At 37.1% G+C, this 12266-nt stretch overlaps 1 protein-coding gene across 3 annotated transcripts in view; it reads left to right on the top strand.

The window, feature by feature from the left end:
• The window catches only part of CDC42BPA (CDC42 binding protein kinase alpha), a 180328-nt gene that overhangs the window by 118883 nt on the left and 49179 nt on the right, over nucleotides 1–12266 (top strand). For all 3 annotated transcript variants that reach the window (XM_050971951.1, XM_050971952.1, XM_009096149.4), the window contains 3 exons: nucleotides 1666–1913; nucleotides 6667–6772; nucleotides 8570–8694. In XM_050971951.1, the coding sequence (XP_050827908.1) occupies nucleotides 1666–1913; nucleotides 6667–6772; nucleotides 8570–8694 (479 nt within the window). The remainder of the gene's footprint in view (nucleotides 1–1665; nucleotides 1914–6666; nucleotides 6773–8569; nucleotides 8695–12266) is intronic.

The raw sequence follows: 12266 nt of genomic DNA, 5'->3' as shown, positions 1-12266 counted from the left end.
TTGGAATATGTGACTGCATCAATTAAAAATGTATTCTCTCTAGTTCTCCAAGCCATTGTCCAATACCATTTGGCTTGCTCTTCTGCTGCACCATCTCTCTTATGGCTGCAATAGTATCTTTTCATTGTGGTAAAAAATGTGCAATTCCACTAAAACATTTTATGTACCTGCTAGAGGATGTTGCAAAGCCTAAACTTTTTCTGTGCTCCATTACCCTGTATGTATGAACAATTAGGATGTTGGGCAGTAACAAACAAATTCCACAGTGCCTGTGAATGAAAGAAAATTCCTATGCTGCTTTTTCAAAAAAATCTGCCTTTCTCCAAAGCATCTCCTGTTAGGATGGCATCTTCCTTCTCCAGTTTAGTGTTCTGCATCCTGAGGGCAGGATTTTACTCTTAGATCAAACCAGATGGTTGTTTTGATGAGTTAGAGAAAAGAGAGCAGTAGCAGCACATCTCTGGCTCGTACACGTAGGGGGTTTTGCAGTTTTTTGCTGACACAAACAGCAAGGCCCAGCTTTCTCACAGAATTTGTCATGGTACAAATTCAGCTCATCAGAATGTTCTACAATGACATTTAGCTCTTAAAGCCTGTTCATACATTAGGAAAAAAAATTACCCAAAGCCATGCCAAATTAAGGGTGACTGAGAGGTTTTTAGCATCTCATGGTAAGAATGGAGGTATAATTAACAAAATACCCTCAGTCCTCTGGAAGGTGTGACAAAGTCACCATAAGGAAGTAGGTTTTTCAGTTACTTGCACTTTCTCAAAACAGTGTTTTTATGACTTTCCTTTCCTTAGAACACCTTTCATTACACATTTTAAAAGCCAGAAGAAATTCCAAACCAAATTGTCCATATGATGACATTAAAAAGTCATTTCCATACTTGGATTTCAGTGCATGTCATGCCACTGTCTCGTTTTGAACCTGATCTTGCTCCTCCTCTATGTTATGGCAGGGCATTGAGTTTAGTGAGTGCAGCATTTGGTGCAAATGTGTATGTATCCTGAAGCAGTGTGTAAAAACTATTGAAATGCCAGAAGACCTCACTAAGAGAGATAGGAAACTGCAAAAAGTGAAGTGGTTACTCTTATTTTTTAAAGCTTTTTTGTCCTGTTAATCCACTATGATAGAACTGGTCAGTTTAAGTAACATAGGTCAGGTTTCCCTCCTGACAGGTTTCCCTTCCCTCCATATAGTGTTTCTGTAGCTAGACTTTAGCCTTCAGTTGAGCCTCTGCTTGTCTTAGTATAGCTTTTCCAGAAATGATTTGTCCTTCAGAATATATTATTGTCCCAGTCCTTATTCTGCATTTCTGAAAGTCACTTCAGCTTGTTGCTGTCAGCTGTGTGAGTGGAAGCATCAAAGTCTTTAATTCTGTGGTCACTTTCTGACTGCATTTAAGGGGAGTCAGAATGTGGCCAGAGGCATTTAATGATGAAATTTTCAGTAGCTTGAAAACTATTACTGCACTAAAATAACAAAATAATAGAGTGTCATTCCTATTTATGGTCTTAACAAATTTTGAAATAAATTGAGATAGATGTGTTTAACTCAAGGTTTTAATGGGATGTTTCTAAACAAAGGTTTTGGAATATTGAGTTGTTATTAAGCATCATTTTCAGCACTCTTGACTGTTAATTTGGGGCTTTTTATTTTAGCAAAAACAGGTTGGTCGCTCACCTGGGGTAAGCAGTATAGAACACCAGCAAGAGATCACTAAATTGAAGGCAGACCTGGAAAAGAAGAGTGTTTTCTATGAAGAGGAACTATCTAAACGTGAAATGATGCATGCTAATGAAATAAAAAGTCTGAAGAAAGAACTGCGGGATGCAGAGAGCCAGCAGCTTGCCCTCAAGAAGGAGATCATGGTTTTGAAAGACAAATTAGAGAAAACCAGAAGAGAAAAGTGAGTATTGTATGAAATTTACCTTTTCTTAAGCCTTTGAAATCTCCTAGTATTGTTCAAACACACTGTCACTTCCTTAAGTGTAATGCAGATTTTTGTGTTTTGGCTGAGCTGATGCCAGGGTTAAAACCAGTCACCTTTAAAAACACAACAGAACAAAAAGCTCCACATCCTTGTTCTCAAACAGTTAATTTTGCCCCAGAACTACTTTAGTGGCTGACCATTCCAAGGATGTAACTTGAGTTACAGACTTGCAGCTCAGGGTAAGTTGACCCCTGAAGCTTATGTTGCACTTTAAAACAGTTTCTCAACGTTTTACTTTTATTTGGTATTTTCATCTTTTGATGCAAAACTAATGTGTTAGAGATCAAGTATTGTTTACATTTCTGCCAGCACAGGAACAGTCACTTAATGTGAGCTGAGGCTAATCCATGCTGGGTTCCATCCAGTGTTAACATCAGTCAGCAGACTACTGTGGGCGTAAGCTGCTTTATCTCTCCTGACATGGTAATTTGTCAGACCTGCTTTTTTCTCTCCCACATGGTGGAGCTTATAACTGGCCTAGAGATTGTTCCTTGAGGCATTCATCAATAAAAGCAAGTTTTTCTGTTGGATGGTGTAGTAGTGGGAATAAGTTATAAATTGAACATGCTCATGTTCATTCATAAAAAATTCAGAATGCTTCGTAGACAGTAATATAGATGAGTCTTTTTGCTCGTGTAGCAAGATGGCAGATGAGAGAAACCATGGTGAAGTCCCTGCTGAGAGCTTAGCCAAACTATAGCAAGACCTTTAAATATAAGCAGTAAATTAAATACAATTTTTTTCCAAAAAGTTTATGCAAATAGAGGTGGAAACACTGTATCTCTGGTAAATTGTATTAGCAGGGATCATAGATCATACAGCTTAGAATGCAGTGCATGAGCTGTTTCTTCCTAGCATGCAGCTCTTCAATAGGCTGGACCTACTAACAGCACAGGAGTTTGCTGCTTTGTCCTGGGTGGAGAGGTGAAAGCTGCCTCAGCAGCATGTTTTCATTGTGACACGATTTAATGGGCGTGCTGACCAAAGAGTTACAAAGGCACAAAAGGCTGTTCTGTCTTGTAACACAGAAAGGTGATGGTATGGCACTCTTTTAAGTCCAGCAGTGTCTCAGAAGGAGGAATATTAAAGAATCATGAATACTGCTTTCTGCAGGTTAAACTGTTTGTAAGGATCATGCCTCCAAGCACTGAGCAAACAAAAAACTCCTTCTTTCCCAATTCTAATGTTGCACAGCTGAAGGCATTCTCTAGATGTCCATTCTAGCTAGCTCATAAACTCTCCTTCAGTCTCTGTCAATAAAAAAAGAGCTGGGTACAAATCTACAGTGGCTGCTGTCATAACCATGGTGTCTGTATGTGGTTCAAGTGTTTGTGTAAGAGAAGGATTTGAATGGTGAGCAGAAATGTGTCACCTAACCAGTACCCAACACTTGGCTCTTCCTGCAAGGGCTGCAGCACCATGTTCAGTCAGGTGTCCAAGCACAGGATCAGTGCTTGGGGAAGGCCTGATCTTGCCTAAACAAATCTGCAAAATCTCACACAAGCATTAGGATTCCACAGAAAGGCAGAAGTCCCCTGTTCAGGTTATGCCATGGTTTGACTTCTGCAGTTTAGAAGGGAAGCTTAAGCATTAGGAATGCAGGAATTGCTGTTTGCTACTCAATATTTGGTAGTTTTCCTTAAAAGAATATAGGTTTTCTGTTTCTGCTTATCCATATTGGTGTTAGCTTTTGTAGTCTGGCATGAAAAGCTTTTTGTGAGTCTTCGAGTAGAGAGGTGTTGAATGTAAGGACTGAAAAGGAAGCACCTGGAGGCTTTGTGCTGAAATAAGTGGAATTATTTCAACAATAGGCTCGGGGTGGGTGTGGAGTTGAAGTGTGCTTATGCAGTTTGGCAAAAATATTTTAGTAGTCTAAAAATAATCGTCAGTGCATATTAAAAAAGATCTTGGTAAGAGGATGTGGTTGTATTACTGTGTAGGATGAGTGAATTACATAGGTTATTCTAAGTGAGGATCAGGAGGAGCTTTGACAAAATCTGTATGTGAATTTTTGTGTGACTTGCACGTTGGTGGGTTCTGTTTTGCATTTTTTAAATAGATTTTTTTTTGTTTGTTTCCTTCAATTTTAAGCTTTCTAACTTTTGCTGTTTCCAAAGCACAAGTCTTCAAGGGAGATTACCTTCCTGTACAAAATAATTGCATTTTGCTGAAGTCTCATAAACTGCATGCTATTAAAGTTGGAAGAAGAGGAGCACAGTATCAGGCCAGTGGTCTGTGTAGCACTAAATTCCATTTCTTATAATTGTCATTAGGAAGTATTTCAGAAGAAGATGCAAGAAACTGTGCAAAATAAATCTCATTTGTAGAAACTTCTTTTAGGCCTGTCATTTCATGATGGATTTATAAAGCAAAGAACTTTCTAGAACAGCATTTTCTGGTTTTAAACTGTGTGATATAAAGAAGCCTGGGGGTTGGTGTTTGTTTCAGGTCTATTTTTCTTGGTTTCAAAGCAGTAAGATAAAATACTTGGCCACTTAGTACAGATGCAATAAAGAGCTGGAGTGACAAAGTGATACCATAAAGCAGTATTTCACTTTGCTTGCATGTGGTTTGCTGCAGTTCTACTGATAAAAAGAAAGCTGGGTTGTGTATATTTTCTTAACTTGAAGAGGAGACACACAGCTAAATGTTAGATGAGAGAGGAAGTTTGATGGGAGAGGAGGATGCCAGGCTTCAAAGCAAAAGCATTATTTTGATCTTTCTGCCTGTTCAAGGTACATCCATGGAGTCTGTCACAGTTCTGTTGTTTGCTGAGTGGCTGTTGGGGTGTGATGGATTATACCCACATTCTCCTCTGTTTCAAATTTATCTTCATTTCTGTATTATACTGTAGCAATCTGACTTTCTGGGGTAATCACAATCACCAGCAAAATTAAGAATGTAAAATATAGAAAATTACAAACCTGTTGGGCTCTTTCACTAATCCATGGTGTCCTTAATCCACTGCCATTCATGGCTGCTTTGAGCCCTAAAGCCTTAATGAATAAATTTAAGACAAATACTGAAAAAAATTCCTAAACAAACCCATGAAAGCTGCGTGAAAGAAATTCATTAAAAGTTAGTTTGGTCTTCTGTCTGCAGAATTAGCTTTGAATCTATGCCTTGAAAACAGAAGCAGGAGCTGTTGTTAATTCCTATGACAGCCAATGCTTTAATCTCTTCCTGCCTTTTCCCTATACTGCTCATCATATGCATGGAATCTGTTGATATAGAAAAGGAGTGGTGGTGAATTTCAAACTTGGCATTTAAACAGTGAGATAGTATGGAACTTTACTAGGATGAAGTGTTATGTTTCAAAGGACGCCTGGCAATGAAGAATTTCACCATAAGTCTGACATGTTGTACTAGATTTCAAAGAGTGGTTGAAGCACTAAATGAATTTCAAATTAAGAGTAGGAAATTCAAAGCAGCATTGCTCTTAACTGGGTTCACTCTAACCACTGGTATTTCTCATCTTTGGAGAGTGTTCTCTCAATTAGGCAAAGCTGTAGTAGTTTTACATCTCAGAAAAAGAAGCAAAAATGTAATTTATGTTTGCATTGTGCAAAATTCTGATCAGTATCTAGGAAAAAAAATTGCAGTGCTCAAGACAGGGTTTCCCCTTTATTTTAATTTTACTGAGTTAACCTTTAATTCTGGTCACTTTTTCAAGTCTTCTCAGACTGGACAGTGGTATTTGCTGAGTGGATATTTTCTGTATCTGTGGCATTTATAGTATAGTTCTATCAACCTACTGAGGAACTTTGTGCCAGTGACCTGACTAGTTGGTAAAAAGGTGATACAAAAGGCAAGGCTAGCAAATCTGAAAACAGGAGATGCAAGGTGGGTGTTATACAATTACACACCTAAAACATTGCTGTGCACCACTTGAAGGAAATTCCATGGGGTTTTCTGGCAAACAGAGGGCCTGCAGCTTCATTTGTTTTCAGGTTCTCACATTCATTGTGCAAGATCAAAGTTGATATTAAGCAGAATCAGCCAGGGGTACTCCTCTACTGGATGACATCCATGGGAGAAGGGAATGTTTGGGGGAAGCAGCTACTGTGAGACTTTCTTAGATAGAATGGTCCAAACTTGCTGTCGAATCTGGTGATATATTAGGAATGTGGAACATATCCATCCACTTTTTGCTCATAGTGAGTATATGATACCTGAGTTAACAGTTCACATATGACTTCTGGGCTGTTCTAAATTGCCCAAAGACTAGCCCATATCCATGTGTGGTCATTTTTGCCTGTCATTCTGTGTGGAACTTGGAATTATAGAAAGATATGTGTTACAATAATGTTCATGTGAGCGGAGAATGGGCCCTGAGCATTTTACAATGTTGACACGTTCTTTGGTCTGCTCATTGTTTAAAGGATACATCTGAAGAATAAAATTTGTGTAAGTGGGTTGATAAACATTGGCTTGGTGGAGCTCTGTTAATTCTGTACTGAGGGATTCTGTACCAACTCTGAAATTCAACAGGCTGGATTGCAATCCTAAGATGGTAGTTTATTGAACAGCTTGATTTTAATAGCCCTTGCTATTATCAGTGTAGTACTTCCCTTCAACATGTGTGTGCATTGATCTCTCTGTGTTTAAATGAATAATGGAGTGAGTTAGAATAGAAAACTTTGTAATTCTGCTTCGCTTTATTTCTTAGCCAAAGTGAAAGAGAGGAATTTGAAACAGAGTTCAAACAAAAGTATGAACGAGAAAAGATTCTGCTGACAGAGGAAAACAAAAAACTTACAAATGAACTTGATAAGGTAAGTGCTGATTAGCTGAGCCCCGAATTTTCAACTGTTTTATGCTCTGTACAAATTGTACAATATGGAGTTGCATTGGTTATTATTCAGCTGAAAGCAGAAATTGATGTTACACCAAAAAATGGTCATTAATATTAGATTTGAATGGAGCATGTACATGCATCTGAACTTGAGAAGGCATGTGCATATATATATATATATATATATATATATATATATATATATATATATATATATGCATATATGAGTATTTATGTGTGGGAATGGAATTAGATGGTCTTACATTTTGGTGAGATTAATTCTAGACAGCACTGTAAGCCAGCAATAAAGGATTATTTCATTGTATGACCCAAATATAAAAATACATAGTTAATGATGTGATTACTTAGAATACATTTGCATGTCAATCGTTTGAAATACCAGGGCCCCTCCTACCTTTTGAGATTAAGTGTTACTTTGAGATACTAAAAAAATACAAATGATAAGGCATATTATCACACAAATGAAGTGTGTTAAGCAAGAAATAATTACGATTCGTGCATTTGGATTGTCTCTTTATTGTTCATTTTGACAGGTTATTCAAGTTCATTGTGCATTATCCAAGTCTTGCTAAACTTGTCTATTCCTTTTGTAATGCAGTATATTTTCTAAAAATATGATGAAAGTACAATGTTCTTCAAAGTAAGCATGTTTGCATGTCCATGCTCAAATTACAGTATATTTTCATACCAGTATAAGACAGACAATATATATGCCTATAGGTAGGCTTAGTCCAAGAAAACTAAGAAATAGCCTAGTCACTTTGATAGTTTTTCTGCTCTCCCTCTCTTCCCCCATTACCTTTGTATTTTTCTTGTTAAGTGACATAATAGGAGGAATATTCTAATTATAAGCCCATTTAAATGATAAATAGGGTGTGGAGTCACTCATATTTGGAATAAAAAGCAAAATAGATTTTAAATTGGCCATTCTTTTATCATTTTGAATTGTTAATATATTTCAGTACTAAAAGAAGCTTTCACCTGAGATTTCTTTCTCCTAAGCAGGCTTTCCTATAAAATCTATCTGGTCTCTGATTCCAATTTGACTCTCTGAATAATTACTTCACATAATGAAGGTTTAGTTCCCAATACCAGCTTGGGTTAGCTGTGCCTTTTGTCTTGCAGAATGTGCCTGTATGAATGGCAGCAATTTGAATGAGAGAGGTTAATTGCTAGGTGTAACATATTGTACATGTAGAGATGTGCATTTAATTTCAATTTCCCTGTCTGCAAGTAAGTCAAATGAAAAATAAGGGAATGTGAGACACCTGGAGAATCTCAGGACTGTCTCATGCCTGTATCTGTTCAGTCTCTCTCTCCATGGTTACTAAACAAGGGAGAGGTTCAACAGTCTTATCTGAGCCATAACAATTTTTATGCCTTTGCTTTGTTCTTCTAGTGTAGATTTTTCTCTACAGAACATTCCATACCTATATGGTACAAAGCAGAAACCTTCTAAGAGTTTTACAGGTATTTGGAGACTAATTCTCAGTAAACTCATTAAATTGACAGAGTAAAAATGTTGTTCAAGTCCTTAAAAGTGGCTTTTCAGTACAGCTAAGGTTATACAAGAAGAGATTCTTATATAAAGTTATATAAGAAGATATTCTGGTGTTTATTGTGATGACCAGTACCAATTTCTAAAGCAGATACAAGGTGTGGGAGATGGGAGCACACCCCCTGTGGTTTTGAGTCTGCACAGAGATGGAGTCACAGCAGTTTATACTTTTAACAAGTTGTTTAAATTCTCCTTCAGCTCACCACCATGTTTGAGAGGCTGAGTATGAATAATCGGCAGCTGGAGGAAGAGATGAGAGACCTGGCTGATAAGAAAGAGTCTGTGGCTCACTGGGAGGCCCAAATCACTGAGATCATCCAGTGGTGAGTGCTCTGCTCTCCTGGCATGACAGAAACCCCTCAGTATGTGGTGGGGCTGGGGCTGAGTTTTTGTCTTTGCACATGGCACTTGGAAGTGCCGAGGTGAAACCTCACGCCCGTCTGGGATTCTGCTGGGGTTTTGGCTGAGATTTTAATAATATACAAATCCAGAAAATTGTGTTCCTCCTTAAAGAGTGAAAGTGTCTCACCAAATAGAGCTTTTCAAAGTGCAGAAGAATCATGGCCTTTGGGTGTGGCTTGTGGCTGTGGAAGAATGCTGAAAGGAATCATGTGCTGAGCTCACGCCTCCGAGGGGGAACAAGCCTGGGAAAAGCAGTGGCTGAGTGTTTGTGTCTCAGCTTTAATTTCCTTCATCTGCTTGGCATGTGGCAGAATGAAACAAATACAGTGCAACTTTTATGGGATTTTTTTACAAGGAGAGTATTTGAGACTGTACCACAAATCCAGTCAAGTGATGTTTGTAATGGTACTTCTGCTAAATAATGATGTTATCTTTATAGAGTCTTCTGTCCAATTCTATTAAATGAAAGAGAAGAAAAAAAAGGTTGAAACTACTAAGAAAAAAAGATTGTGTATTCTGAGTTTTTCATCTATCTTTATTTTTCTTCTTCATGCCTGTTTATCTCCCCTCACCTTTAATGGTCCATTGCAGTGTTTCACATCTACAAAACCAATTTACATTCAGACATTATATTTTACAGATCATCCACTTCTAGGAAGACTTCATCATGACATACTAGTGTTTTTCTGTTACTGATTGATTATTCCCTCCTCCTGTTTTTCCTGTGTTAGTGAAAAAAAATCTAATTTGTTGTGTTCAGGCAAAAATGGGAAACATTGTTTTAGAGAAACCTAGTTTGGTATTGTTGTCTTGTTAGTTCAGTTTTGTTGTCCAGATATAGAGAAGTTTGGCTTTTCAGTAGTGCCATGTGAATGTATAACAAGGGCCATCTGGGTTTCCAGTGTGTTTTAAACAGTGTTTGCTGCATAAAAGTATGTAATTCTGATCTGTCTTATGAAGTCCAGGTTATCTCAAGGCATTGTATTTGTAGCAGAAGTTAAAAAATGTGAAGGGTCCACTTTGTGTGTGTTCCTTTTAAATTTTGTCCTCCATAACAGTGATAGTAAAAGACAACCTGAGTTACAAATATTTTTTTAAAAAATATTTAACTAGTTGTTTAATTAATTAAAGTAATTTTAAAAATTAAATTTTAAAAACTAATATAATTAATTAAAAACAGCTTTTAATTTCTGGCCAACTGGAAATGTTTATTCAGGGAAAAAAAAATCATGGTAGCAAGTGAGACAAGTCTATAATTTCACATGCCTTATTGCTTTGAGGTAGTGCTTATCTGTCATATTGCACCTGGGTAATCAAACACAGTTTTTCAGATTTACATGTAAAAAACACTCATATAACTTGGCAGTTATAGAAAAGACAAATCAGAATTAATTGTGGATTGTTCCCCTAAATGCAATGTAAAAAATTACCAATAGCCATTAAGAATGTAACTTCTCCTTTACTTTATGAGTGTTTAATATTTTAAGAAGTATTACTGATGTGGTTCAAGCAAATGATAAAACATTTTTCATGTTAGGGTTGTCACTTGTAAAGGGTAAAAGGGTTTGGGCTTCAGTTTTTTATTATCTCTGAAGATACTCAGTGCAAAAAGATCAGGAATATGCAAGACTTAAATTTCTGAATGACAAGCATCAATTTACTGATACCTTATGACAACATGGAGTCTTCTAAATAGTACAGAGCTAAAAATTAAAAAATTATGTGAAAAGGAAAAATAGAAGTACTGAGGGGAAACATTAAAGGAATTTTAAAAGTCTGGCTTGGTTCCAGTTTTTCATCACTAAACACATCTCATTTTTCCCTCCATACTTTTCTCTGCTTATGTTAAATTTTTTTTCAGCTATGTGAGGCCTTATCTTAGGGCACATTTTTTCCTTGTTATGTTTAGATTTTTCCATGTGTTACTCAGATAATCTGGTCATGTTCATCTGCTGTGCTTAGAATTTAGCACTGAAACTAGGCCCTTCTCTGGGGAACATGGCTGCTTTATGAAGTATTTAAGCATCTATTATAATGATAAATATTTTAAAAGAAAAAAAAACCACCTGTTTTTGGAGAAAACTATTTTTATTTAATCACTCACAAGCCTGTGTTTTCCTCAGAGGACCATGCAGTTCAAGTATGTTCCTGTCCACATCTTCAGTGTGACAATGGAATGCCTTGGAAATGTTCAATGGACAATGGAATGCTAGCAAAGCAGGGGAGAATTTGTGGGCTCCCTCTTCAAAACTTAATAGATTTCTCATACAATATTGCATTAAAATGTGTATTATGGGTGCATTATTTCCAGAAAGGATAGGAGGCAGTAGAAGGAATTACTGGGTTTGTAAACAGTTTGCTCGAAGCCTGTAATAGTTCAAGGGACTTCTTTTAGCCCTGGTTGGGGTAACACAAGCCCAAGAAGTCCCTGCATTCTTTTAAGTGCTTTGTTATCTAAAGGTTACCTCACAAGAAATTACTTTGAATTCACACTTTGGATGGTTAAGATTTGTCACTTTCTTCATGATTCCTGGGGCCCTTCTAAATTGCTGTTTCTCTCAGATTTTATAACTTGTGAGTAATTTTAATGGCTTACCACATTCCCTTTAGCTTTTCCCTGCTGTCTTACTCAGCATTATTGCATCTTTAGGAATAATGTATAAAAACCTTTTCATCTTGCTGTTGTTACCATAAACAAGGCAATATTTTAATAGAAACACTTGAATCAGACTTTCACTGCAAATTCTGTTGTGGACTCAACAGACCCTCACGGATCATTCAGCCTTAATGGAGCTATTATATTGACGAGTTTATATTAGCCAAATCACTCATCATTCCTTGACAAGAGTAAGAAATATTGTGGCTTTTATAGTGGGCTATAAATTTTCCTGTGGGAGATGGGAAAGAGATTAATTGCACTGGAGGTTAATGCAGGCACTTGAAAAAGGAATATTTCACATAGCCGCGGTACCGTATTTCTGTGCTGTGCAGAAAGGAGGTCACTGGGAATCTTGGTAGTGATTCCCAATGTACTTGCCAAGAATCTTGACTTGGGAGGGATTAATCTAACCTAGTTGTACAAGTCCTAACTCAATAAATCCCATGACTACTACTCCAGAAGTCTGGTTTTCTCACCACAGGTTGAAAAGGAAACCTTCAGAACTCATATCAGATGGATAATTCTGTGTTGTTGAGGATGTTTATGTGGATGAGCTGAATCCTACCAGTTTTACCTATAAAGTGGATGTTAGGCTTAGATTCAGCTGCCCAGAAGCTGTCACAGTTGTTTACCACAATATTTATCCTTATCAGCCAGATTTTTTGTGCTATTGTTAGTTTTATCTTAATTGATCTCATTGGAAAAAAACCCAATACAAATCCACCACCAAAAGGGAAAAAAAACCCAAAAGTACCAGCTACCCCTTCCCAACACTTCTAAACTAAATCAGACCTAAAAAAGCCCCAAAATTTGGGTTGGGGTTTTTTGGTTCTT

Source organism: Serinus canaria, chromosome 3 (genome assembly GCF_022539315.1).
Source record: "Serinus canaria isolate serCan28SL12 chromosome 3, serCan2020, whole genome shotgun sequence".
Classification (NCBI taxonomy): Eukaryota; Metazoa; Chordata; class Aves; order Passeriformes; family Fringillidae; genus Serinus; species Serinus canaria.
This window is presented reverse-complemented; position numbering and strand designations above follow the sequence as displayed.